Source organism: Clytia hemisphaerica, unplaced genomic scaffold (assembly GCF_902728285.1).
Source record: "Clytia hemisphaerica strain Z4C2 unplaced genomic scaffold, Clytia hemisphaerica genome assembly, whole genome shotgun sequence".
In the NCBI taxonomy this organism is placed as follows: Eukaryota; Metazoa; Cnidaria; class Hydrozoa; order Leptothecata; family Clytiidae; genus Clytia; species Clytia hemisphaerica.
Genome location: NW_027103417.1, coordinates 230,962 through 256,788, shown reverse-complemented (window position 1 = coordinate 256,788; position 25,827 = coordinate 230,962). Strand labels below are relative to the sequence as shown.

Genomic DNA, 25,827 nt, shown 5'->3' with positions numbered 1-25,827 from the left:
TTTCATTAACAATATCAAAGAAATGCATGTTGGTTTAAAAGAAAAAGAAGATAACCTACAAAACGGAAACAAGGATAACGAAGAACATCCAATGGAGGAAGATGTCGACTTCTCAATTGAAGCAAGTGATAAAGACGAGGACCTGGTTGAAGTTAACCAAAAAGATCTCGATTCCGCTACTTCCCAGGCTCTTGATATCATTCAGTCAAGTGGGTGGTTACATGCAAACCCTTCGATAGTTTCTCAAGGAGATTGTCAAAGAGATTTTTCATCAACAACATTGTCACAACAAAGTCAATGGAAATTAGATATTCGAGAGCAGAACACGTCTAAACTTGAACAAATATATTCGTGTGAAACCAACAGCATGCAAGAATGGCAAGAACGTACCGAGTTTAACGGAAATGAAACTAATAACTTGATGGAAGATGTTGGCATTGCTATTTCTCAAGAAACCTTTGATGACGCAAATTTGGAAACCTTAAACCGAAAACAGACTGTTGCATTTAGGCTGATTATCGAAAATGTTCTTAAGCGGAAAAGAGATGAAGACACTGAACAAAAGATTGTTTACATCGGTGGGCCTGGAGGTACAGGAAAAAGTCAAGTGATAAAGGCTGTCGTGGATTTTCACGACAGAATCAATTTACGTGTTCGTCTACGCCTTTGTGCTTTTACTGGGACGGCAGCAAAACATATCGGTGGCAATACCATAACGACCCTTGCTGGACTAAGAAATTCCAACATTTCAACACTTGAGAAGAAATGGAATGGTGTTAACACTGTTTTACTAGACGAAGTATCAATGGTTGGCTGTCGATTACTAGCAAAGTTGAGTCGTAACATTACCTGTGCAAAACATAATGACCCAAGTGTTCCTTTTGGTGGCGTTGATATTTTCTGTTTTGGCGATTTTACCCAATTCCCGCCTGTATTAGATACACCACTATATTACAGCTACAACAAAGATACATTGGAACCATCAACTAAGGAATCTGACGTTCAAAAGCAACTTGGACGCTCCATATGGAAGCAGCTCACCCACATTATACTACTCGATGAACAAATGCGTGTGACAGATCATGTTTACCAAGATGTACTTAATCGTCTTAGAGAAGGTAAGAGTCATTTTAACAAGGTCTTTTTAAATCAAAATATATACAAAACGAGAAAATTTACATTTCGTTGCATTTACGGTTTGAAAAACAAGTATTCATTGTCTAATTAGAAACTGTCCATCTCAATCTTTAAGGTAATTGCTCCGAGGCCGACCACTTGATTTTGTCAACAAGAATTTTGGGAGGTGCTCTAAATCAAACGTCAAGTGATCCAATCATCGTACCTGGGAATAAACTTGTTCAGGAAATAAATCTTTTATTTACAAAACATCATTCGAATTCCCAAAATGTGTTCGTTTCAGTGGCAACGGATAAGATCAAAGGTTCCTTATCTAAAAATGAATTAGAAATAATGAAGGCTCTACCAACTACAAAAACAGACGGCCTTTTGAATGAATTGCCGTTATTCATTGGTATGCCTGTGTTCCTAACAAAAAACATTTCGACAGAACTGGGGTTTGACGAATGGGACGACTGGTATCGTGAGATCGATTCCCATACAAAATCCACCTGAAGAAAATACTGGAATCACCCGTTTGGATCAACAGCTATCGTTCATTATCATCGAGTTTAAAGATGTCTGTATTGAACCACTGGATGGATTACCAAGAAATCATGTTCCCATTTTTCCTTTGAACGGATCTTTTACAGTCCAATTCGGGAAAAAAAAAGTCAACGTGAAGCGGGTTCATTTTCCTCTTGTTCCTGCGTTTGCCTGTACAGCGCATAAGAGTCAAGGGCAAACACTTTCAAAAGTTGTGGTCGACCTTGTTCCTTCAAAAGGGATGAAAAATGTTGACATCAGTTTTTCATACGTTCCCTTGAGCAGAGTTCGGACATTGAACGATCTCACAATATTGAGACCATTTGATATGTCAGTTATGCTAAAACGACTTAGTCCAGATTGTCATGACATGACTTTAGAGAAAGGGACATGTGTAGAAGCTTCAGTGATACCTAAATATTTCCACCTCTAGTCAATTTGATTGATCTTATTTATTTCTGTATGTAATATTTAGAGAATTTTCACGCTAAATGGGATCATTGTTTTTATTCTCGATTCAAATTTATGGTTGAGATTTTTTGTTTAATTCGAAAAGAAATCCGCGTTGGTAGATACAAATTTGAATTAGAGAACATTTTTGGAGCTGAAAGTCCGTTTAGCCTGTTATTTTTAAAGGTCTTGCGAGTTCTTGCACCCTATTATTTGAGCATCTACAATCGGGCCTTCGAATTAGTTGGGGAAATACTGAAGTTGAGCCCAGTGCGTTGCGCACGTTACTATCAATATAGCATGGTCTGCAAAATAGTGGGTATGAGATTGTGAGCACGAAAACGGGATAGAAGATATTATTAGACAAAGAAAATTATTATCAATAAAACCAAATATTTTAGTCCCCCCTTTTTTCTTATTTTGATAGATTCTTCCAGCCCTCGATAAAGAATCCCCCCTTTTTTAAAAGGCAATTTTTTTGACCCCCCCTTATTTTAAGGGGGGGGGGCAGAAACCATGATGAAGAATGTTTATTTTTATTGCCAAGTAGAAAAAGAGCCGCTTGCAAAAATTGATATTGTATACATTACAACGGTATACAAGAAGCTTAAAATGAAAGTGTTCTTCTACAAGAAGAATATGTATATGTAATCACATGATAACGAGTGCAATTCGAATACAATTGCACGAGTGATTTTTTGTTATTAATTTTCCGATTCCGAAAGGACGAGGAAAATTCGAAACAAAAAATCACGAGTGCAATTTTCGAATTGTACGAGTTATTATGTGATTACAAGCTAATTGCACAATGGCTTTCACTACTTTTTCCCAGTTAGGAAAGTAAATTACAGAAATTACACTGAGAGTTTTATATTTTTCTCTTTTCCTTACGTCTTTCTTTTATTGTTGTTTATTGATTTTCTTTCTCACAAAATAGATTTTGAATGCAATTAAAATGTTCGATGCAAGCAAAAAAAATTAAGAAAAAACATTAAAATCAATTTTGTAAACATTGGTGCGGCATTGGAGAGTGTGATTAATGATTAATTGCTCTCTACAGGATGCAATTAACGATTAATTGCTCTCTTTGAGGACGTGCCAAATAAGAAAAAATACCCATTGTGCGATTAAATCTATAATCTATAATTATTAACCTTTACCACGCCTTCTCTCCGCAAGTTTCACCCCCAGCACGCCTTGTGTTTTTAGCCGAAATGACAGTTTCAAGCTTTCCGTCATTAAATCATTAAACTACTAAACTACTAAGCCCATTCTGGAAAGCGCAACTATCCTGCTTTCCAAAAATGTTAAAATAAAGGATTTTCCTATATCAATTGTGACACCAGGTGACACAGTAGTCTTCTGCCGTAGGGTTGAAAAAATTTGAAAACGCAATTTGTCATTTTTTTTCAAAATTTTAAGTTTAACTTAAAAAAAAATGGGGAGAACATTTGCGATACCATAATTTTCTGCCTTATTGTTTCCACCTATGTAACTACAACTGCTAGCCAAAAAATCACAATCATACCTTCACTAGAAAAGGCAGAATTAATTTTTAGAAAACCTTGGTTTTTGAGAAAATTTCCACGTAAATCAGAGGCATGTAAGGCAGAGGCCCTTTGAGGTAATTTTTGTGGAAAATATCACTAAAAATGACTTTCCTATCATCAACTAACATGAAAGCAATAGAAATAACATAGTATATACACTTTAAAACTCTGTGCAAACTTATCATAAGCCTTAACTTGGGTTTCAGGGACGGCCCATGAAGGCCGAGAAGCCTCCAGTCCTAACCATTGATGTATCGTTATACTAAAGAATAAGAAGGCAGAAACTTACCTCAAACACTGACTAAGCTACAAACAAGCTATACATAACTTTCCAACCAATAAAACAAACCATTTTCCACTAAATAAACATGAAAAGTTAGTTACAGCAGTCCATGTGGTCTTTTTTTCCCAAAGAATATTTTGCCTGATTTCCCAGTTGGTTTTGACAGTTAAAATCGAAAGTTGGGGGTTTCAAACTATAGTATATACATTTTTTCTCCATCATATAAGACATTTTCCGGGATTTTAAGGCGTTTAAAGGCGATAGGGCGGCTTTTCTTAAAACCGCACGAAAAACGTATATTTACGACCTTTTACGGCCTCAGCGTGGTAAAGGTTAAACATGGACAATCCGAGATGAAAGCAGGGATTTTAACTTTTTTCAAATATTTCTATTGTTTCTTTTTGTATTCTTTGGTACTGCTACAAGGAATCAATAGTTTTAACTTAATAATACTCTTTTAAAATATTTTTGATTTTTTAACATTCCAGGGAGCAGCTGCCACTGAACCCCAAAACAAAAAGAAAAATAGAAAGAAAATGCATGGTGATGAGTCTGGGTTCAGCTCAGATGGATCCCAAAGTCTATCCAGAAAAAGAACTCCTATGACATTACCCAGGACTAAGGTTACTAGTGCTACACCACTAGAACAAAAAATAGCCTTGAAAAGACTCAAACAGAAACTGAATTTTGGAGAACAAGTAAGAAAATAAAATTATCATATCACTAATAAGCTAATAACAGAGTGATCTTTCTAGATAATTATGCTTGAAATGTCTGTATCATTTCTCAATTTCAAATGTTCCCTTTAGTACCAGGGCTTTGCTGATATTATTTGTATTTATAAACTTTCTACCCATTAGAATGAAGCAAAACCAAGTTCTATGCATATGAATGGTGACATGTCAGATCACCTGGAGAGTGTTGCAAGCAGTGTGATAACAACTGAAAATGAAGAAAGTGAAGTATCGGAGGTATATTTTAATTACTGTTCATAAATCAACCGATTTGGTTTGACTTTAATCATTAACAATTCTTATTAGCAATGTTATATTTTAGGCGACCAATTTGATTAGTTGTTTTACGGAGCCAATGGACCCTGAAATTCTAAAGGGATAATTTTGAAACTTTGCTTGAAAACAATAGAAAAAAGTGTGAAAAGTCCCTGAAAAGTCCCATTTTTCGAGATTTCAAATTGGCATAACTTGAGTTAAGAAAATAAATACACCGAAAAATTTAGAGGTTTTTCCTAAAATCCTAGAAGCTATCTGCACAGGGGGGGGGGTCGGTACTAAAATCTCAGACATCATGACATTTAGTGACGTGGTGGTACTGCAAAAAAGCTCAAAATAATTTTAGTACCATGTGTACTAAAATACCAAAAAGGGTGGTCCCTTAAAAAAATATTTGAAAAATCTTAGTATTTTGTTCTAAAATCAGCCAAAATGGAGCATTTTTTTAACAATTTTGGAAAAAATTAGATTTTTTTTTTTCAGGAATTTTCGAAAAAATCTTTCCAATTTTTTAAATATTTTTTAAAAATATTTTTATGTACAGTTTAGCACAGTTTAGTAATAAAATTATATCATTTTGAAGATTGATGCGCTAAATTCGACTAGGTTTGTAACAATGACCCCATTTTGGTAAATTTAAACCCGTAAAAGGGCAAAAAATGGGTGGTATCTATGTTAAATTGCTCAAAATAATTTTAGTACATGTGTACTAAAATAACATTTTCGAAAAATAGGTGGTGGTATGCAAGAAATTCTTGAAAATCCTTTTAGTACTCATGTATGTCTGACATTTTAGTACTGACCCCCCCCCCCCCCCCCCTGATCTGCAGGCAAAATATCTCAGACCATCTGATTATCCCTTTAATAAAAAAAAATTGATTTTGGTAGTACATTTTTATATTCATTGCTTTACAGACTACCAAATTTATGAGCTTTTTGTGTCTTTTTATTTTTTTTTCACATTTTGGTCAACATGTAGCAGTTTTTGCTTCCTTTTTAGGAAATTTTATAGATGAAATTCTACTTTAATTTTTATTTTTTCACCACTGACTGACCCTTTTTTTGTGGGTAGCTTGGCCCGGAAAACAACAAGTTAAACTGGCCTGACCTTAGGTAAAAACTTTTTAAAATGTTGGTTTACGCTCTCCAAAGGAATACCTGTTGAATTTTTTTGCATTTTCTAAAGAAAAAAAATTTAACCCTCTAATCAGAATCAGCAAAATAGAAATTTATTTCCACTGAACAACGGGCTCCTCAAAAATCTAGCTTCAGCTGTTGGATTGAAGCGCTCTTACCACCTTTTTAATCCGTTTCTCTATGTTCAATAATTTTGTTGAAACCATACAGACTTATTGCCTTTCAATCCGAATCATGTCTTTGTATTAAGTGGTACATTTTTTCTTTTAGATTGATACCAAAAAACTTGATGAAAGATTGGACCAAGTCAGAGTAAGTTCGTTTTTGTATCGTCTGCCTTTATCTGTCTATTTATTATCTTATCAAATCTTATAACAATCTTAAAATAGGCTTTGAAAATTCTAGAAAAACCTTTCTCAAAAATTATAGTGCTCTGAGTTATCTTTTCAATGGTGTATAATTTGTTATATTTGAAGCATTGGTCGAAAAAATGCAAGCCAAACAAGCTTTAGTGCACACTTTTAAAGCAAGTGGACTTAAATTTAGTTGGAAAATTCATGAAAGAGTGATGCTTTTTGTTAAAGCCAAGGGTCAGTGTAGAAAGGGCGAACATAAGGTTGGTATGGTTTGTCATTGAAAAGAATTATCAAGTTTGTGCTAGCATTGAAACAGAAGGTGTGTAAAAAATTCATCCTTTGCTTTATTAAAGACAGTAATTTCTGTGATTTGAAGTGAAAGGTGATTTATATCTTTTATTTTCCAGGACTACATTAAGCAAGCTACTGGGATGTACCTTTCACTTTCAATGTCTATGCAAAATGAAGATGTATGCTCTAATATTAAACTTTTCAATTTATTTGTTTTCATGTTTGAACAAAGAATGATAACATCAGGCTTTAATTAAATTTAGACCTTTTCATTTTAAAAATTCCTATGAGATTGAAGTGGTGGTGATGAATAATATTTTATTGTTTATAGCCTAAAAAGCCAGAACAACTTGGAAAGCTTTCAAAGCTGATTCAACAGCTTAGAATCCAAGAAAAAGGTTATGTTGATCTGCTCGACAAGACACAGGTATCTTTTTTATTGTGAGAATGGTAAAACAAATAGTTCAAACCTGTCTAATTTTAAGAACAAAGCCAATCAATAATCTAACAGTTAAATTAACTAACTAGTAAAATTATTTTCTTCATTCCTCAGGAGAGTGAAATTGCACTCAAAGCCAGCCAGAACAATGATTCACAGACAGGCCCGACAGAAAATATTGAACTTGTTGCCAAGCAACATGAGCTTGAGCATTTACGTGAGCAACAAGCGCTCTTGAAGAAGATAGTGGAACAGCAAAATACGGTATGCCCATTCAGAACTTTTCATGTTTACACTTTCTTTAGTAAATCTATTTTCTCAAAGATCTGACTTCCCTTCCCTCAAAGTGTAAGAGTTTGCAAGTATAATAACAGTCGCTAATCAGTTGAAAATCTATACCTTTCCCTTGTTTGGCTGTGGATCTGTGTGAATATTGAATATTAAAAGATGTAATCAGACATGCAATCAAGCCCCCTTAATTTCAAACCCCCTTAATTTCAAACAACCAACCATAAACAAAAGCAAGTCATTCCTGTCAAAAAAAATTGTTAAACAATTGCTTTCTTATATATGTGTAAAAATTTAATACAACTTGTTTAGCTCAAAGCATTGAAAGACCGTCAATCAACATTATTGGCAATGCAAGAAAATCACGAGGACCTCATCAGAGAACATCGAAAGGTTTGAATTTTCATAAAGAACTTATTTCTATTAGTTTGTACTGCCTGTCCTTTCAAAAGTGAATAAATTAATGGATGTACTTTTGATGCCATTTTGTTATTAATCATAATTTTGTTTTGTTTAGTTGGAATCATTGAAAAATGAAATGGGTGAAGTTCAAGGTGATGCTACTGAAAGCCAGGTTAGATAGCCGTATATCTCAGAAAATTGATAGAAGAAGTTTGTTTAAAAAGTTATTTTTATAGCTCTCCAGTGGTCTATCAAATCTTTTGAAAAATCATAAAGGTAATAAAGATAGACTGAGAGTCAATGCCTTTTGTTCTATTCTGATTTATCATCGGAAGCAAACAGCTGTTTGGTTACTGTGGGAATAAGATGATTAATTTTGCGTGTACTCATGGGAATATTTTTAAGATGAATGAAAAGACATTACATTTTTAACAAGTATATTGAAATATAATGACCTTGTCATGAAAAATTGAAAAAAACTTCACATAATATAAAAAGCACAATACTCCAAACTTCTAGGGGAAACTGCCCATAAAGCCATGGATAGATTTAAGAAAGAATTTCATGTTAGGATTAGGAACCTTGCATCAATTATTTTGTCAGAGTATGAAAATCGCTGCCCACTTAGACATTAACATTTTAAGATAAGAAACTTCCAATGATAATATGATGCAAACCCCAATGTTAACATAATGCAAGCCCAAAAATGTATCCTTATGAAATTAATATACTCTTCAACTGAACAGCCTATTTCTGTTCTTATAATGTTATAGTTTGATGTTTTTGCTTCCAATAATGGTACATCAAAGAAAAACCGCTTCAAATAGATTTATATAAGATTTCAATGACCATGGTCATTACCCAGACGTTTTCTCTCCATCTATATCTTTATTACCTTCATGGTAAAATGTCAGTAATAAGTGTGGATCATTTAGTGGATCATTATTCTGAAATTATAATTGATTATCATTTAAGGAGGATGAGACTCAAAGTGAGGTTTCATCAAATGTGTCATCAAGCAATTTATCCACGAGCAATAACACAACTGATACTGAAGTAAGACTTTATAAAATTTTGATTATTGGTTTTAAATATTTACCAGATATGATCTCTTTCATATTGATAATTTAACATAGTGGGCAACACCCCTCCAACCCCCACCTGAAAAAGGTCACCCCCACCTACATAGGGTTACCCCCACCTGAAATCTCATATCAGCCCAACCCCCACCTTTTTCAGCAACCTCGCCGGTAGAAAGGGGCTACACCATACTTCAACTCATATGCGCAAAACGGCGCAATCGAATCACACCTTCGAATTTGGAGGTCTTGTTCCTTTTAGGAACACTAAAGATCCCAGTTAAAAGTCCTGAGGACTACAAACTGGAAAGGAAAAGACTGGAGAAAAAATGAACTCTTTTTAACCTTCAGAACTTATGACAGTCATTTGTTTATATTTTTATCTAGTATAGTATGTGGAAAGTTGAAAAAGACAAAAAAGTACAAAATCAAACGAAGTTAAATACAGAAAACTTGACAACCCCCACCTGAAAAATGTTACCCCCACCTACATAGGGTTACCCCCACCTGAAATTTCTCATCAACCCAACCCCCACCTATTTTTAAAAATCTGAAAATCCTCAACCCCCCCCCCTGAATCCAGGGGGGGTGCCCACTATGTTTAATCCTCAAGTGTTGGAGTTTGTAACTTGAAAATGATTTATTTAACTATGTTTTTAACAAGAATCAATAAGTCATTATTCTGAAACTTCTACACATTCACACATACAACCATTTATGTCAAGATAGAACTGATGTGAACACTTTTTTAATTGGTGATACTAATTGAACTTTAGAAATATATTTGGGTAAGTCTATTTAACATAGTCATTGTTAATAAAAAAATGTTATTAATCTCACTTGAATTTTTTTAACTGCAGGGAGATGACAATGATGATGACGATGATGAGGCAAATGAAACCAATCAAAAACGTTTGCAACTTGAAGAAAAACTCAAATCATTGAACGAGAAAAAACGCCAAATGGATCAATTGATGAGCACTTTGCAAAAATTGAAGCAATCACATACAGCTGAATGTAACATTCTTTCCATCTATTTTTGTCTTTTTGTGAAAAAAATCCTACACGACAACAGTGGCATTCTGGGAAAATTTTTCTGGAGGGGCCAAAGTCAATTTTTTTGGAGTGGCGCCCCCAATTTTCCAAGTGGCGTCCCGGCCTATCAATTTCTAAACTTTTACTAATTCATTTTTTAGGAAGGAAATATTTAGTGGATAAGAGAAGATATAATTTTTGAAAATTGACTGCCAAGATACCCTAAATCACTAAATAAAAGTAGACAAATTTGACACTTGCTAGAGTGAAAAGAAACAATATGTAATCGGCGGCCCTTCAAAAAAGCTCTGCTGAGGGGGGGCCTTGGCCCCCTGCCAGAACGCCACTGAACAACAATTACTTTGAATTTGTACAATGACTGGGCTCCACTGAAATTATATTATGCAGTGACTCATCATCTCAATCTATGAAATTTTAACCTTTTCCTTCTCAGTCCGAATTCAGTCAGATTTTTTTAAAGTAACATTTTCGCTTCAAAATTCAACACAATTTTAAATAACTGGGTTATTAATTAATTTTCTGAAATCAAAATTGTACTTTAAACCTTCATTCCGGTAAAGTCACCTCCCCAATTCTTGACAGTTACAATTATAGTTTTAAGGTACTTCAATTGAATTTAATGACTGCAGTCTTTATAGAGTGTATCAGGGAAATCTGTATTTGTATCATGTATTTTCACAATTTTGTAATTTTTTCAGCAAACATGACACCTGTTTTGAATGATGATGACTTAAGCGAAGTAGCATCAGAATTCTTTGCAGTTGCCACAGACGAGGATGCTGATGAGAGAGAAAGCAATTCATCCAAAACAAAAGGTTTCGAGCAGAAAATCAACAAATTGAATGATGTACGGGAACGTCTTCAAGAATTGAGAGGCATAGTTTCTAACTACGAGGTAATTATATTTCGAAAAACCTTTGATGATTGATTCATTTACCAGCAGATAGATTCACAAGCAGGAATAATAATAAACTGTCCTGCTAAACTCAATTTTTCGATCTGACTTCACTTTACATGGTTCGAAAACTTATCACTTTAGCATTGGGGGCCAGGTTTTCAATTCATATATTTTCATAATCTCTACAGTAGAGCAAGAAATATGAATTGTGGCCAAATAAACCTTCTTCTTATCACAATGTCATATTACAATTAAAAATTCTCAGTATTGAACAATAACACATTGATGCAAAAGAAATTGTGATGCTTGATCATGGTTTTATTATTCTACAGACTGGTGCTCAGCAAAGTGTTCAAGAAACCATTAACTCCAGTAAAGATAACCGTCTTCAAGCTCAGTCTATGAGAGAACAACAGAAACAAGCTAATACATTGACAGGAGTGGGTGGTGCTCGTCTACGTGTGCAACCCAACGCTAACAACCAAGATGTCATTTTGAATGATCTGATGACCCTCCAAGCTAGCATTGAAGAGTTGATGGGTGAGTACCCTTCAAATCAGGACCAGCTTGTGTCATTCCCTTTACGCTAAGCTTTTCTTTACACTTGTGAGACTATTTCCCAATTCTGCAAAAACAATGCATAATACTTAGTTAAGGCAGTACAAACGCAGACAGTTAATTCTATAATTCTTGTAAAAATTTACTTTGTCATAGCGCTTAAATCTTTAAAGATATATACAATATTTTCGTTGTTAAGTTTCCGAAATATTATATTGAAAATCTTGCACTGTAATCATAGAAAAAGGCTTCTCCTGCCTGCTAGCTGTGTATTATTTCTAACTTTGTCACCGCTTTTCTCCAGATAATCGCAATCGACCAATGCCTCAAGGAATCCAACGTAATAAGATTGACGTGACAAGAAATGCTCCTTTGAAAAACAAAAACACTAACCAAGAACAGAAACAATCCAATCAAGCTGTCGACTATGCTGAACAATTAAGGTAACAAAAAGTAACAAAAATTATTGTGCTGTCCTCTATTTTCCATGACCTAAAAGATCCAATGACGTGAATGAGATTTGCCCCTTGATGACTAAAGTTTTTACTCTTCAGTTTTTTTTCGAGCATATTTTTGCCCTGTTTTACCTTATTTATCCATAACATCGTTTTAGTGGATCAAAAAATTTGCAATCGACGGTCGACTTTGAATCGTTGAAAATTAGTCTAACCATTATTTTGAATATTATTTTAGACGCGTGAGCCTTTTACTTTAAAATATGTTGTAAATTGAACTACTTTTTCTCAAGGGTTCTCAACAATGCTCGGAAACAGTTCAGCAATTTAGAGCGAGCTGCAGCCAACTTGAAAAAGAAGAACAACCAGAGAGCCATGGAGAACAGTGAGGTGGTGTCAGAACAAGAAACTGATGCTGAAAGTACACTGTCTGCCCTGCAATGGCAAGATGATCCAGAGTTCCAGACCAAAGTCAAGTAAGTCCTTGTTAGTGGTATATCATATCAGACCGAATTTTATGTGTTTTTTTTATCATTTGGTCACTTTTTGTTTTTTAATTGCTTTGGTTGAGATTTTTGTCTTTCAAAATTACTGTTACGTGAGAAAGTGCTTAAAAAATGAATTCGAGTCCACCATAGTGAAGTATTTTTCTACTTTTCTACTAGTAGACTAGTACGTTATTTTAATTTCAAACACAAAATAATATGTACTGACGGTTTCATTCTACTTTCATCTAGGAAGCTGAAGATGGCACGTGAGAAATTACACCATTTGCAAGAGTTGGTGAAGGTTGTTCAACAAGGAGGAGGTCCACACCTACCCATTGATGACCTGGAAGATTTGACGTTAGAATTAAGTGAAGACATCGAAGAATCCGAATATGGAGAAAGCGAAGAAGAAGGTTCGTTCGTTCTCCTTGATTTTCTTTCTTTCACTGGCAACATTTTTATGCATAGTAACTGCATACCCTCTGCCTAATATTTCAAATGATGTATCAAGTTGTGTTCATACTCTGTCGCTTAATCACCCACCCAATCACTCATTCAATTATTCATTCATTTATTCATTCATTCATTTATCCATTAATTTATCCATTCATTCTTCATTCGTTCATTCATTCATTCATTCATTCATTCACTTATCCATTCATTCTTCATTCGTTCACAAATTTCTCCATCCATTCGTTCCTTCATCCATCCATTCATTTATTCGTTCATTTGTTTAATCATTTGTTCATTCATTCATTCCAGGTGAAGATACGGAAGGAGATGATGAGAATGAAGAAGAAGAGCTAGAAACGGAAGAGCAAGGTAGTGGAGAAGATGATGACCAAAGCGATATCAGTAAAAGCACCAACGATATCAACTGCAATGTAAGTTGAAATTGACCAGACTTTGTTTTGATGGATCAACCTTCTAAGCCAGATAATGAGTAGGTACTAGAGTCAACTTCTAGCTGAACTTTGCTATTTGATGGTTTTGATGGTGCTTATTCCAGTGAAGTCTACTTCAGAGGATATCGCCATCTTGAATATTTTCATTTTCGTTTTCATAAATTATAAGAAAACAACAACAAAACAATAGAATATATTCTAAAACCCATCAAAGTTTATGAAACAATATAAACATAAAAATGCCTCCCAAATGGACTGGATCTAGTGTCATGGATTTGCTACCACCTCAAGCAAAGCCAAAAAATGAAGTCTGTCAAATTACACCGGGCCACTTATCAGCGCCATCCATTTTATCAAAAAGCTTTAAGTGGGGCCCGGGCTAGATGATGAGAGTTCTGCGTTCCGTGTGCTCCACAAATTTTACTCCACTCATTTAAAATCTCATTCATGCTATATAATTTTCACGATTCTCTTCAAAATAGGCCTAATTCTCACAACACGATGGAATTTTCTGGACTTTTCAAAGCTCCTCAACCATATTGATCAGCTGAAATTTCATGGGGTACTGATTCTGGAATTTCTATTATAGTTTGCGTCGGAAAATGGGCTATCAGATAACGAGCGTCGTTACCAAGGTCTTCTTCGCAAACAACGGTTAGAGTTGAACTACTTATTGAAAGAAAGAGAACGTCTCTTGCAAGCGCAACGGCAGCTTTCCGATCTTGCTGCTAATGAGTCTGAAGAGGATGAGCCAGTTCAACCAAAGAAAAAAAACAGTGCCAAGAAGAAACAGAAGATAGATTACCCTAAGTTGACTAAAGCTCAGTTACGCAAGCAACAAGGGAAATCTTCTTCTAAGGAGAATACTATGAGAAGGCTTTTCCCGAAGCTTTCGTCAACAGATGCTGCTCAAGGTTTTTATGCCGGCTCTGAACATGAAATTTACCCTGCTGAACAGGCACCTAGTGATTCAAAAGCACCCATGTTAGGTAAGGCTCATTTAAAATTTTCATTATAAAACACGGTGACATTTTTATCTCTATCAACATCACTAAGTCCTGGAAATCTTATTCCTCTCTCATGTGTTAGCGAAAAAGACCAAATAATTGATTCCCAAATATTAGAAACACTCAAAGCTACTAGCATAAGAAAACTATGAAGACCTATTTCTTTTATTTGTCAAAATTTTCTTTTTTTATTCTCACACATTCCAGCCTCCACCACCAACCCTATGGCTGTCAGCGAAATCCGTCGGCAACGTGATCTGTTTGAAGAACGTAAGAGGCAAAAATTCGTTGAAAAACAACGCCGTAAGAAACAAAATCGTCAAGTACAGAACGACGAGAACCAATCAGAGGACCGTGCTACGTACGTCATCAATAGCGACATTGATGAGGGTGTCGGCGTCAGTATGTATTCGGCCGATGTAACGACGGCGGCGACGTGGGGAGGTTCCACTGAACAAAGCTCTGATGAAGAAGATTCAGCCGTTGGAGACGAGGAAGCTGTAAGTGAATTTGTCTTCGTTTTTCTCTCTTTATAGACAACTGCCTATTCGGAGGTCAAAAACATATTTTATCTTTCGGTTATCTTTTTCGAGGGCATAAAAAGGCAGCTTGACACTGTATTGTTTTTTTCTTGTAAAAGCTTGAAGACCATTGGCGTTTATCTGGGTGGCTTGATCCCAGCCTATTTCTACTGTTATCTTCCATTAAAGTTATGAGAGGATTGGGATTGAAGTTTACCGAGGAAACCAATTGCTTTAGAATTTGATCAATCTTGCCAAACTCAATAATACAGCTTCTATCGTAAGGCTTTGATAGGTGCATCGCTATCCATTCACTATCATCCTTTCTCATCTTTAGGGAGTTGATGATGATTTTGATCAGTATGACCAAGCCGAAGAAGAAGAAGAGGAAGCGGATAGCCGCCATCCACCAAGAGGTGGCGCCGCCGTTGGAAATATTGTTCAAAGTGTACTTTTTAAAGATGTCGGTGATGAGGACGAGGAGGAACCAAGACAAAAGAAGAAAAGTAAATCTCGTTTACTCTTATACTCTGAGTCTTCTTGACTAGACTAAAAACCTTTGTCAAAATTCATTTATAGTTTAAACACGATAAGACTAGAGTCTACTTCTGACTGAACTTTGCTTTCTGATAATTTTGGATGAGTACAAGAAAGTAGACTAGGTGCACCCGACAAGGTCGCCCGACAAGGTCGCCATTTTGAAAAAGAAAAACACTGAAAGTCCAAATAACAAAACAGCTACTTGAAGAATACGAGGGACTATTCAAAAAGTACGTACGCTCAAAGATGGGCTCATGGTTTCTTATATTTTGATTTTTCAAATAGAAGGTTAAAATTGATTTACCCCCTCCCTCAGAGCGTACGTACTTTTTTAATGGCCCCCAATGAAGAATAAGAAACCAACATGAATAACTAATTTGCAATACCCCTATTTTCAAACAAAAACATTGCTACATCCAATTTCCAAAAACATCTAGATCGAGATCTACCACCACAATACTACCGCGTCATCCAATTTATAAAAGAGCTTAAGTGGACCTCGGGCTAATACCTGTTTAGATTATTTATCTCGCGAATCCTGTTTTTGTTTTTAGACCGAGGAATTGGATCAGTGAGTTGGTCAATGGATGTTTCGCCTCCAAGATCGAGAAAGAGACCAAGACAAGGGGTTAGTGATTTTTGACGTCGATTTTGAAACAGGGCGCGCGTCACGATCTGGAAAGGGGAGGGTCAAAATATATTTAACTAAGGAGGAGTAACCATGGTTTGCGCCGACGGGGGGCGGGGTATGGGTGATGGTGTGGACCCTTGTAGCATTCATTATGTGAATTCACTATTCCATCTATCACAAATTATTCCATACGCAAAAGGCTTTTGGTAAACCTATGCTATAGATCCAATGAAAATGCTAACTGAAGTCAAAGTAACCTTTTTTCAAATAGATTATAATTGAAGTTACAATCGGTTACAATGTAATAAACAAAGCTACAATTCTATTATTTTACAGAATCTTACACCAGCACACAAGTTAATTCAAGATAATAACACGAAGAGAAAACAATTCTTGAAACAACAACAGCAGCAGCAAGAACAACAGCAACGGAAAACACTCCCTAAAGCATCACCTCTTCGACCCCAATCGACTCAGTCCAATACCAGTGCCATAAGACAACAATACAGATCCTTATCTCAGTCATCAGCCCAACCTTCTGAGGACGTTCAATCACAATTGGCTACTATTTGTTCATCTTTATTGAGAAATGAGCAGACTTTATTGCAAATGCTACAAAATCAAATGGGCCAGCAAACAGTCTCTGCGGAAGGTTAGACTACTGTTTTTATCGATTCTCGATTTTTTTTTGTGATCAAAAGTCACTTTTGGGACTTAAAGATCTTATTGTTACATTTAAAGAGCACTCTTTAGCTACGTTGCTATAGCCTCTATAACTCAAACTTCTATACGTAACTCGTACGTGCTATTCTGTCCGTCAGCTCAAAAATCGTTACAAATAGCTCTACTGCTTGAACTCTCCATAACTTGAACACATTTGAGTTCCCCGTGTGTATTGAAGAAGGAGGACTGTAATTCCAGTCTATTTTGGTAGAAGTCTATATACCTGACATGAGCATATTAGAAAATGAAAACCATTCTTCGTTTTTAGCACCATGTCTATCTTCAGTCAATGCACGTGCCAACGCTGGAATGAACCAAAACGTGTTATCTGAGATTCAAGATTTCTTCACCAGTTCAAACTACAATCAATCATACCAAGAGACGTTAGATGCTCTTCGCAGCACGTACGAGAGAATCGAACAACACCAACTTGACATGGAATTTCTACGTCAACAATTTGAAAAACTGAATCAAGCACCGGCTCCGTCCTCGGCAGCTGCTAATGCAAGAGCTTTCCGGTCACCCTGGCCTAACCCACCCTCTCTCCATTTCAGCGCGTTTGGTGGTGACAGGACATCCAGTGCAGCTGATAAACCATTATTCCAAAAAGAAACTCAAACAGAAACATCCTTATTCGGTGAACCATTTAAGCCGTCTGCCCAACAATACTCACTTTTTGGTGAAAGCGGCGCCGAAGGTGCATCTGCAGCGGATAACCAGCCTCAAGATGATTTTCCATTTAATCCAGTGATTGTTGATCCAACAAGCCCTGGAGTTGTTGGAGATCGCGCGCAACAAAAGGAGAGAGCCGACGATGAAACACTGACGATGTTCCCTTACCGGTTGCGAGTATCTGAATATAATCCTTTATCGTATCAAGGTACACTATGGTTTCTCTTCTCAAGCTATTGTTTTTGCTCTTTTTCACGATACGCACTTTCCTTATTTCGTAACTTTTTCCATATTTTGAATCTATGAAATAATTATTTTAGACAAAACTGGGAAATTGATTATTTTTGTTCTTCCTTAAAACCATAAACTCTCTGTTTTTGCTTTCCAGGAAATTTTGCCAACACTCGAACAGGGAATACCATGACAATATCCAAAATGTCAATGACCAAGAAAAATGAGGACGACTCAACTCAAAACAAAGCAGATGAAAAAGACGGCAAAAACATCTGGCCTTCATTCTTCAAAATGACTGATGATGAGACTGGCACACAGGCTAGTAAAGATGCTACGCCGTCCAAGAAAAATGGCGCAGCGGCTAAAACTGCATCAGCGTCAAGGTAAGCTGAAGCTTAAGATTGTATTAAGTTATTTTGTCTAACAACCAAATCGAAAGAAAACTCGACTTAACCTTTAACTTTTACTTTCTAATTCGAACTTGTCCCTTTTTTATATTTTAGCAGCCCAAACAAAAGTGGGAAAGAAGCCGACGAATCCAAAGAGAACGCCACATTGTTTGAAGCTCTACGAGATACCATCTACTCTGAAGTTGCCACACTGATTGCCATGAATGAGTCACGTCCTCATTATCTTATCGAGTTGTTCCGCGAATTGCAACTCTTAAACTCGGATTATTTGAGACAAAGAGCATTGTATTCGTTACAAGAGTTGGTCACTCGGTATTTGACTGAAGAAAACATTCCACCCCAATCATCTTCTAATGTCTCGCCGAGCAAAGGAACTGCTTTTACTAAAGAAACTTTAGCAGGTAACAACAATTTGATAAACTTGTTTGAAGCTTGTCGGCCGTGTCAAAACAGACTCCTTGGTAATGCAGAACATCTCATTTATCAATACTCTCGATTGTTTGACTCGACGTTAAGGTCCATCCACACCTAAGTCTTCACTCAAAGTGTGCACTTTAAAATTTCCTTGTCGAATCCACTCTCAAAGGAATTATTCTAACCACGCTGACATGGTTTCCCGACGGTTTCAAAAACTTTCACTGCAACAGTCTCTATCCCGGGTGGCTGTTACAGTCGAGATCTCGTATAATTATTCTTCAAGTATAGTGAATAGTCAAAGGCGTCTTTTTTTTCAAGATGGTCATTATTGAATGCAGGCCTTCATCAGTGATCATTTAACTGGATAGTTGCGGTAAAATAAATTTTTAAAATGACAAGAAACAAACAACGGACTTTATCAATTAATTATATCACCTTGATTATTTTTTGTGTCAGGTCAAGATTGGATAGCATCGGCATCTGAGCAAACGCCATCCGACCTAGCCAGTGTTGTTACAACCACTGATGACGAAGGAGAATCGCAGGCCCTGCGAACGCTCGCTCAACAGATACAGAACAATGAAATGTACGATTATGCTGAGTTAGCAGATTCTCAAAGTGAAGCCAATCTGTCGACCCCGGGTTCACATCACGATATCCCATTTGCTGCTGAAGACCTTGGGAACACGGTTATCAATCTCGAAGATGTAAATGTGGTTTTGTTTTTTTTACATTGAAAAAATGTTGTAAGATGTAAATTTAGAGCGCAATCAATGGTCTTTCATGAAATGGGTTTGAAACTGAAGATGAGTTGCATTGCTTTCATTGTTTTTTTTTTCTTGAACTCTTGCAATCTTGTTGCTCAATGTGCTTTATATTTTCGTCTATGGTTTTTAGGCTTTACAAAAGATGCGAACTTATGAGCAAAACATGGCTGAAGCTAAACGAGCTTTCCAAGAGATCTCAAGCAACGTGCGTGAATCCACACCCAGCTCGGCTGCCAATCAAAAAGAAGCCTACGAAACCATTAAACGACGTCTGAATGCCATGGAAACTGCTAGCACGAGCTCAGCTGGCGACGTCGCAAGTGAGACGTCGTCCGACGCTCCACAACCATCCGTTGACACACACAAACTGGATCAACAAATAAAAGCCGTTATGGTCGATCTCATCCCGTTTTTGAACGAGAATATCGATAAAACGTGTAATGAAGATTTCCTAGATCTGATACGAAGATTGATCGTCGAATTTGCCAAAGAAAAAGAGCCTGGTTCTGAGAATGAACAGTTTGGGCGGTTCTTTCACAGCCAATTAGATTCCATCCTTCGTGATTCGTTGATGAAATTTAACGGGCGCAAATTGAAAGAGTGTGGTGAAGACATTCTCATTGATGTGTCTGAGATCCTTTTCAATGAACTTGCTTTCTTTAAACTTATGCAAGATTTAGACAGGTAAAATCATTATTTCATCTTCATAAAACAACACTAACCTAATTTTGGGTAATTTTCGAGTTTTCAAAATTTCATTGTGCTTGTGGTTGACTAAATATATATGGTTATAAGCTCTGTTACTTTTTCTAAAATAGCAAAAAGTCAAATCTAATTTGTAATTAGTTGAAGAGTAATACTGGCACTCTGGTAACCACCAGACTATCTACTAATTTTTCCTTCAACAGCGAATTTGTATCCACATTCAAATCATATTCTTTCAAGGATTGTTTTTACAAAAACTTGACACATTAATTTTTCACTTCACTCTTTAGGCCATTATTTGGTGCGATATCAGCAGAATATACATCCCAAAATCAAAACGAACATTCCAAAATGCCATTTGCTGGACCAACCACGTAAGTCAACCCATTAATATGTTTCTTAGCTCAAAAACCAAGATATTGTGGTTATTTCATAAACAGCTTCAAAATTGGAAGCAAAACGAGACCAATAAATGATATTTCATCCTCGAGGTTTTCAAGCAAAAGTACTGACCGGTGAAGCTCTTCAGAAGTTATTGAACTTTTTAGTCCTAGATGACTCCCTTCTGAATTCTTGTAGCAACCTTGTTATGTACCTTTTGAAAAATGTTTTTTTCATTTCTTAACAATTTGTTTTCGTAACTTGTTAGCGTGTTCTATAAATTACCGTAGCTCTACAACTTCATTTCCCTTTGACAGTATGTATGATGACAGTTCAGCAGCCGAATCAACAGACGCTGCCGGTGTTGAACAAACCGAAACGGATTGTGACGATCCCATCGAATCTGATCAAGGTAGCCCGGTTGTCCCGAAACCATCAAACTCATCAGCAACGAGCGGTGGTTCGTTCGTCATGATAGATCAAATTACAGACGAAGATGAAGAAATTGAAGGGGTGGAATCTGGGCGTCACTTTGTCAAAGTAGAACTTTCCGTATCGGAAACACGACCGTTCCGCAGTTCTGGTAGCGGTGAGGAAGACGGAAATGAAGAAGAACCGGTGACTTTTTCAACAGCTGCTGCTCCAGAATCTTCTATTAATACTTATTCACAAGCACTTCAAAATAACATAGTGACTGCAGAACCTGTCAGAGGTGAAGGTAAGTGTTGTTAGTATCCAAGTCTTTCGCTGCTTACACAGTGTCTCAATATATCAAGCACTTTTTTGGTCTCTTTACATAATGCTACTTTATAATAGTAGATCATTTTACATATAAGCAGTCTGTCGCGAATATTATTGTAAAAAAATGTACTTTCTGATAATATGTGTATACAACTTGGTTTTAAATATCCGACTTCCTTATGATGTTATTTTGATCATACCGGTACATAATGTTTCCATTAATTTCCCATTGTATTTTCAAGACCTTGACGCGATGGTTGAAGATGACCGTGACGAGGGCGATCAACAAGAGAACGCGCGACGTGATGTACAAGAAGAAGTTGAAGGATCTGCTTCAGGACAAGACGATGTTGACGCTGACCCAGAAAATGAGCGTGCGGAGGATCAGAGAGATTTAGAATCTAGTGATTTAGGTACATATTAATTTTGTGTCTTTCTTTATTCAAAAAGGACAGGTAGCAGTTACTGGATCGTTGGCGGGTGATTTTCTTTATATTTAGAACTAGCTGTTTTGGTTTGAGTAGGTTTAACCCACACCAATATTTCAAGCAGTTGTAATCATTGAGTTTAAAGCCTGAAGAGCTAGAGAGGAATCAACAACCTTTCTGACATAAAAAAAGTGGAAGTCACAAGATTTCCATCGCTTTCAGAATTACGGATTGAATATAGCGCGTTTCTTTGATTTCACACGGCATTTTTTTCGGAATCTGAGGATGGATTTAATTTTCAACCTGGGCTTTGTGTGAAAGCACGCGGGTGACGCGTTTTAAATGGGAAATAAAGTGGCTTCGTTTCACATCCAAAACTCGGGGTTTTGAACTCGATGGTTGTAATGTACCGCTAGTCTGATTATGTACGATCGTGTGTTTTTCAATGAAATGTTCGTCTTTTAGCTGAACCAGAGAGCAACATGGCATTATCCAGTGGACAGAATGAAAGTCGGCAAGAAGCTGACCGACATGAACAGACTGAATCTAATCGCCAGGTAAGACCTTCTATAGAAAGGTATATGAATTGTCAAATCAACGGAACTGTTTTTTATTAAGTTAGCAAAATATGTGGACGTTTGTTTGCAGTTTTGAACAGAAATTTCAATCGTTCACAAAATTCCTAGGCATCAAGAACAACAACCAACATAGAGGCGTGTTACTCTGACCATGAATTATCCTAGAGATTTTGTCAATTTTATTTATTTTCTAGCAACAAGAACTGGAAGAGGCGAGCGCCGAGGACGATCTGCCAGAGGTATTTAATTATAAGATAGTGTCTTTTCCAGACAGGAAAACCTTTTTTGGATAAATAGGACAACGGGTGTTGCATGCAGAAGGTCTAACTTCAATAGATCATAATCTCAAAAAAGAAGCCATCCCAAGAGTGCTCTTTCAGCTTCCGAGTCATTAGAAGGCGCCTTCTCTCTGAAAAGGTGCCTTTCTCTGAATGTTATGGATAGAGAAACCTTCGGGTCGGCTACGACTGCAGTTTGAAAACGACTTACTTACTTTACTTTAACATAATATTAAATACAGGGAGATATAAGCTCTTTGGAGACATTGACAGGGAATGGTCTTTTTAAACGGACCTTAAAAGTGACATTAATTAAAGAATCACCTTTTTTGACAGGCCGATATGGTGTCCGATGACAACAACATGAATGCAGCTGAAGCAGCGCACGTTGTTTTAGCTCATATGCAAGACCAACCAGGTATAACTTTACTAGGATTTCTTTTGAACTGGTCAACAGTCATTTAGAATAACCTCAGCTGATCGAAAACGTTCGTTCCACTGAAAAGTTCTCCCAAAAATCTTATCATGATGAAGGGCTCCTATTATTTAACCTTTTTGTGGTCATTTATTTGAATTTAATTCGTTTTTCGGCTGCATTCAGAAATTTTATTATAAAATTCAGTACTCAATTGATACGTATTTTATCGATTATGTATATGCCAATATCATTTTTTCAGTAGTATCGAGATGATTTTGGAGGATCTGGAGAATTTTTTTGAACATTTTTCCCTTTGCCATTTTATTTTAGAACTTGCTGGTGATGGGAATACTCTGCCAGTGCCTTCAGGTATTATTTCATTCTTTAATCAAACGTTTAGCCTAGTTAACTAAGCCCGTATTTACGAGTATAAGGTACACGGCTCAGGCAATATAATGTTTTCGGCGCTTTAAAGATTTTTTATATTTTTTTATTTAGATTTAAGTTTGCCTTGAAATACTTCAGTCACAACTTCCCATCAGATTTAGCCCAGTGACTGAATCAAACAAGCTTAGATTTCTAGACTTTCAAACGTTTTGACTGGTTAGTAAGAAATTTTGATTCGAATGTTGATATATCAACATTTAACAGCGTGGTTGGCTTTTGAGGGGTCTGGTAATGAATTTAAAAGGAAACGTCGTCAAAATTTTTTGTTTTTAATAATGTTAATGCAACGACTTTAACATTTTGACGTCATTCATTCCTTATAAACTGGAACCCAGCCTCCTCACGTTTTGAAGGTTGATCGGTGTAATAACAGATGGTGGCCTCAAACGTCTCCTCCTTCTTTCTTCTTTACAATGCAAATCTTTCTTTTCTTCCAGGTCAATAACCTACCGGTCAACACTTTTAGAGAAAAGTTCCAGTAATTTCTGCTCGATATTTGAATCCGCAGTTGGACTCTTCCTACCAATGGTTCCAGTAGTCAACTTAATAGCAATAGCTGGATTGACGGAACGCATAAAACCGCAGATGGAGTAGTGTGAAAGGGTTTGCTGTACTCGAGTGTGTTTTCGATATTTATAATTTTCAAAATTCGAAATGATTTTTAGAATCATTCTAGTAGTGGGAGATGTTCTTCAGAAATATTCATAAATTATTTTTTAATTTTTCACCATTAATTCAATCTTCTCGAAATGCATGACCAGTTTCGCTTTCAAAGTATTGTTGCCCTATATACATCAACGTTATTAGACAAAATTAATGATCATGAGAATTTGTGCTTTTAATACTGGTCTTTAGGAAATATATATTGTGGAAGTGATTATTCTATATGAAAACGAGGTTAGCAATGGTTTTGATACATCTCGAGAATAGTGTATTAATCAAACGCGTGTCTTAAGTTTGACACTTCATCAACAATTGTAGCTAATCAAACAGTTTTCTGCGCCAAACCCAGACAACGTTGGTTCTGGTGTATGCCTCAACTATTGACTTGAAATGAACGGTTTTAAATTTTTTTTTGGCTTGACAACGAGATAACAAAGAGAGCTTTATTTATACATTTTTTTGTGTAGTGGAAAAAGGAAAGATTTTTTAAATACTTCTATTTACACAAGATTGCAGATTTTCTCATATGAATGTCTTTTTGGGGCATACTTTGAAATACCTATGGTCACTTTTCCTAACATTTCTGACCAAGTCGTCGGGTAAAACTTTAGGGAAAATGCTAGTTAACATTATTCCTGACTTTTTTCTAAAATAAGGTGATCTTGAAAAAATGCTTGAAAATAACATTCCTGTGGGAAATCTGCATGAGTTCCTACATCATCAAAAATATTTTGATGTTTGTGTGTTTTCGCTTGTAATATATATTTTCCCGTGTTCGTGTTGTTTTTTTCATCCATATAAATAAATATACTGAGAGGTGTATCTTAAAATGAAATGAAGAAAATTCTCTAGTTCTCTTTTTTTTCGTGTTCGATAATTGGTTTGAACTTTTATAGAGGTTTTCGCGAATTTTGTGATTTCTGATTTCATCTGGGAAATTTAGTTCCAAAGAACATTTGATAAAAAGAATAACCAGAAGCTTCATGTTTTTGTAACAACATCAAAAACATGAAGCTTCTGGTTATTCTTTTTATCATTAAATTAATCGCCCAAGGAAACATTTTTCAAAGAACATTTGATTTGATACGTTTTTATCCGTAAAAGATTTATAAATAAAAGATTTAAATATTTCAGCCTACTTAATGATGTGATTAAAATACTTAAATAAACAGACAATAAAATTGTTCTAAGTCATTGTTTAATTCAGTTTTTCTTTGCCTTTTTTTAGATGGTTAAATATCAAAATAATCAAAGTAAGAAGAACTAGATTTGTGCTTGTACAGTGACGTATGATTGAAGACATCATCATTATCATGGCAAGGAACAAATCCCGACAAAACTTCCTCCCAAGGGAGACAGAAATCTGCCGTGAAATAGAAGAAACTTGGTCTCAAAACGAAAAAAACTGTATTAGAATAAGAAGTTATTCTACAAACGGTTTTGATCGCAGTGGGAAATATTTTACGATTGATTTAGGTGGCTCCGGTGGCTCACCCTATCAAATATTAGTGTACCATTTTGACAATGATATTCAAGCATTGAAATATAATCTGGTTAACCTGGAGATCATGAATAAAAAGCATTACAAGAGAAGTATGCTTGATCCGTTTACGACTCGCTGGTTTTGTATATCTATGGAATTTGACAAAGAGAAACAATTTGTCCATATCGAAAGTGGATGTCTTGAGAAGTATTTAGGGAGATCAGTGACCATACCTATAGACGCAGAACAACAGTCTGGTTGTATTGAACGCTCGTATCCTCGAGGTCACATTATTGAATTCCATATTCGCGTAATCAATACTGAACGTTACTTAGAAACATTAGTACAAGCAAGGGGTAGTAGAGATTATGTTATCGACTTATTCAAATTTGATGAAAAGAACTTGTTACACTTTAAACGTTTAACAATACCTGATAACATTGGTTATCTTTTGTATGGGCGACTCGTGGTCGCTT

At 36.0% G+C, this 25,827-nt stretch overlaps 1 protein-coding gene across 1 annotated transcript in view; it reads left to right on the top strand.

Annotated features, from left to right (window-relative positions):
* LOC136797670 (pericentriolar material 1 protein-like) overlaps positions 1-24,712 on the top strand; it is a 30,367-nt gene extending 5,655 nt beyond the window's left edge. Inside the window, exons 2-35 of the mRNA XM_067054257.1 lie at positions 4,434-4,643; positions 4,806-4,916; positions 6,363-6,404; positions 6,856-6,918; positions 7,071-7,166; positions 7,293-7,442; positions 7,779-7,859; positions 7,984-8,040; positions 8,844-8,924; positions 9,808-9,964; positions 10,702-10,898; positions 11,234-11,441; positions 11,764-11,902; positions 12,208-12,390; positions 12,652-12,815; positions 13,165-13,286; positions 13,897-14,296; positions 14,522-14,814; positions 15,173-15,341; positions 15,930-16,003; positions 16,343-16,658; positions 16,998-17,609; positions 17,790-18,018; positions 18,139-18,446; positions 18,919-19,169; positions 19,360-19,913; positions 20,225-20,308; positions 20,633-21,033; positions 21,299-21,469; positions 21,950-22,041; positions 22,257-22,301; positions 22,677-22,758; positions 23,089-23,127; positions 23,643-24,712. Of these exons, the coding sequence (XP_066910358.1) occupies positions 4,434-4,643; positions 4,806-4,916; positions 6,363-6,404; positions 6,856-6,918; positions 7,071-7,166; positions 7,293-7,442; positions 7,779-7,859; positions 7,984-8,040; positions 8,844-8,924; positions 9,808-9,964; positions 10,702-10,898; positions 11,234-11,441; positions 11,764-11,902; positions 12,208-12,390; positions 12,652-12,815; positions 13,165-13,286; positions 13,897-14,296; positions 14,522-14,814; positions 15,173-15,341; positions 15,930-16,003; positions 16,343-16,658; positions 16,998-17,609; positions 17,790-18,018; positions 18,139-18,446; positions 18,919-19,169; positions 19,360-19,913; positions 20,225-20,308; positions 20,633-21,033; positions 21,299-21,469; positions 21,950-22,041; positions 22,257-22,301; positions 22,677-22,758; positions 23,089-23,127; positions 23,643-23,650 (6,189 nt within the window). The 3' untranslated portion in view covers positions 23,651-24,712. The remainder of the gene's footprint in view (positions 1-4,433; positions 4,644-4,805; positions 4,917-6,362; positions 6,405-6,855; positions 6,919-7,070; positions 7,167-7,292; positions 7,443-7,778; positions 7,860-7,983; positions 8,041-8,843; positions 8,925-9,807; positions 9,965-10,701; positions 10,899-11,233; positions 11,442-11,763; positions 11,903-12,207; positions 12,391-12,651; positions 12,816-13,164; positions 13,287-13,896; positions 14,297-14,521; positions 14,815-15,172; positions 15,342-15,929; positions 16,004-16,342; positions 16,659-16,997; positions 17,610-17,789; positions 18,019-18,138; positions 18,447-18,918; positions 19,170-19,359; positions 19,914-20,224; positions 20,309-20,632; positions 21,034-21,298; positions 21,470-21,949; positions 22,042-22,256; positions 22,302-22,676; positions 22,759-23,088; positions 23,128-23,642) is intronic.
* Positions 24,713-25,827: the final 1,115 nt, after the last annotated feature.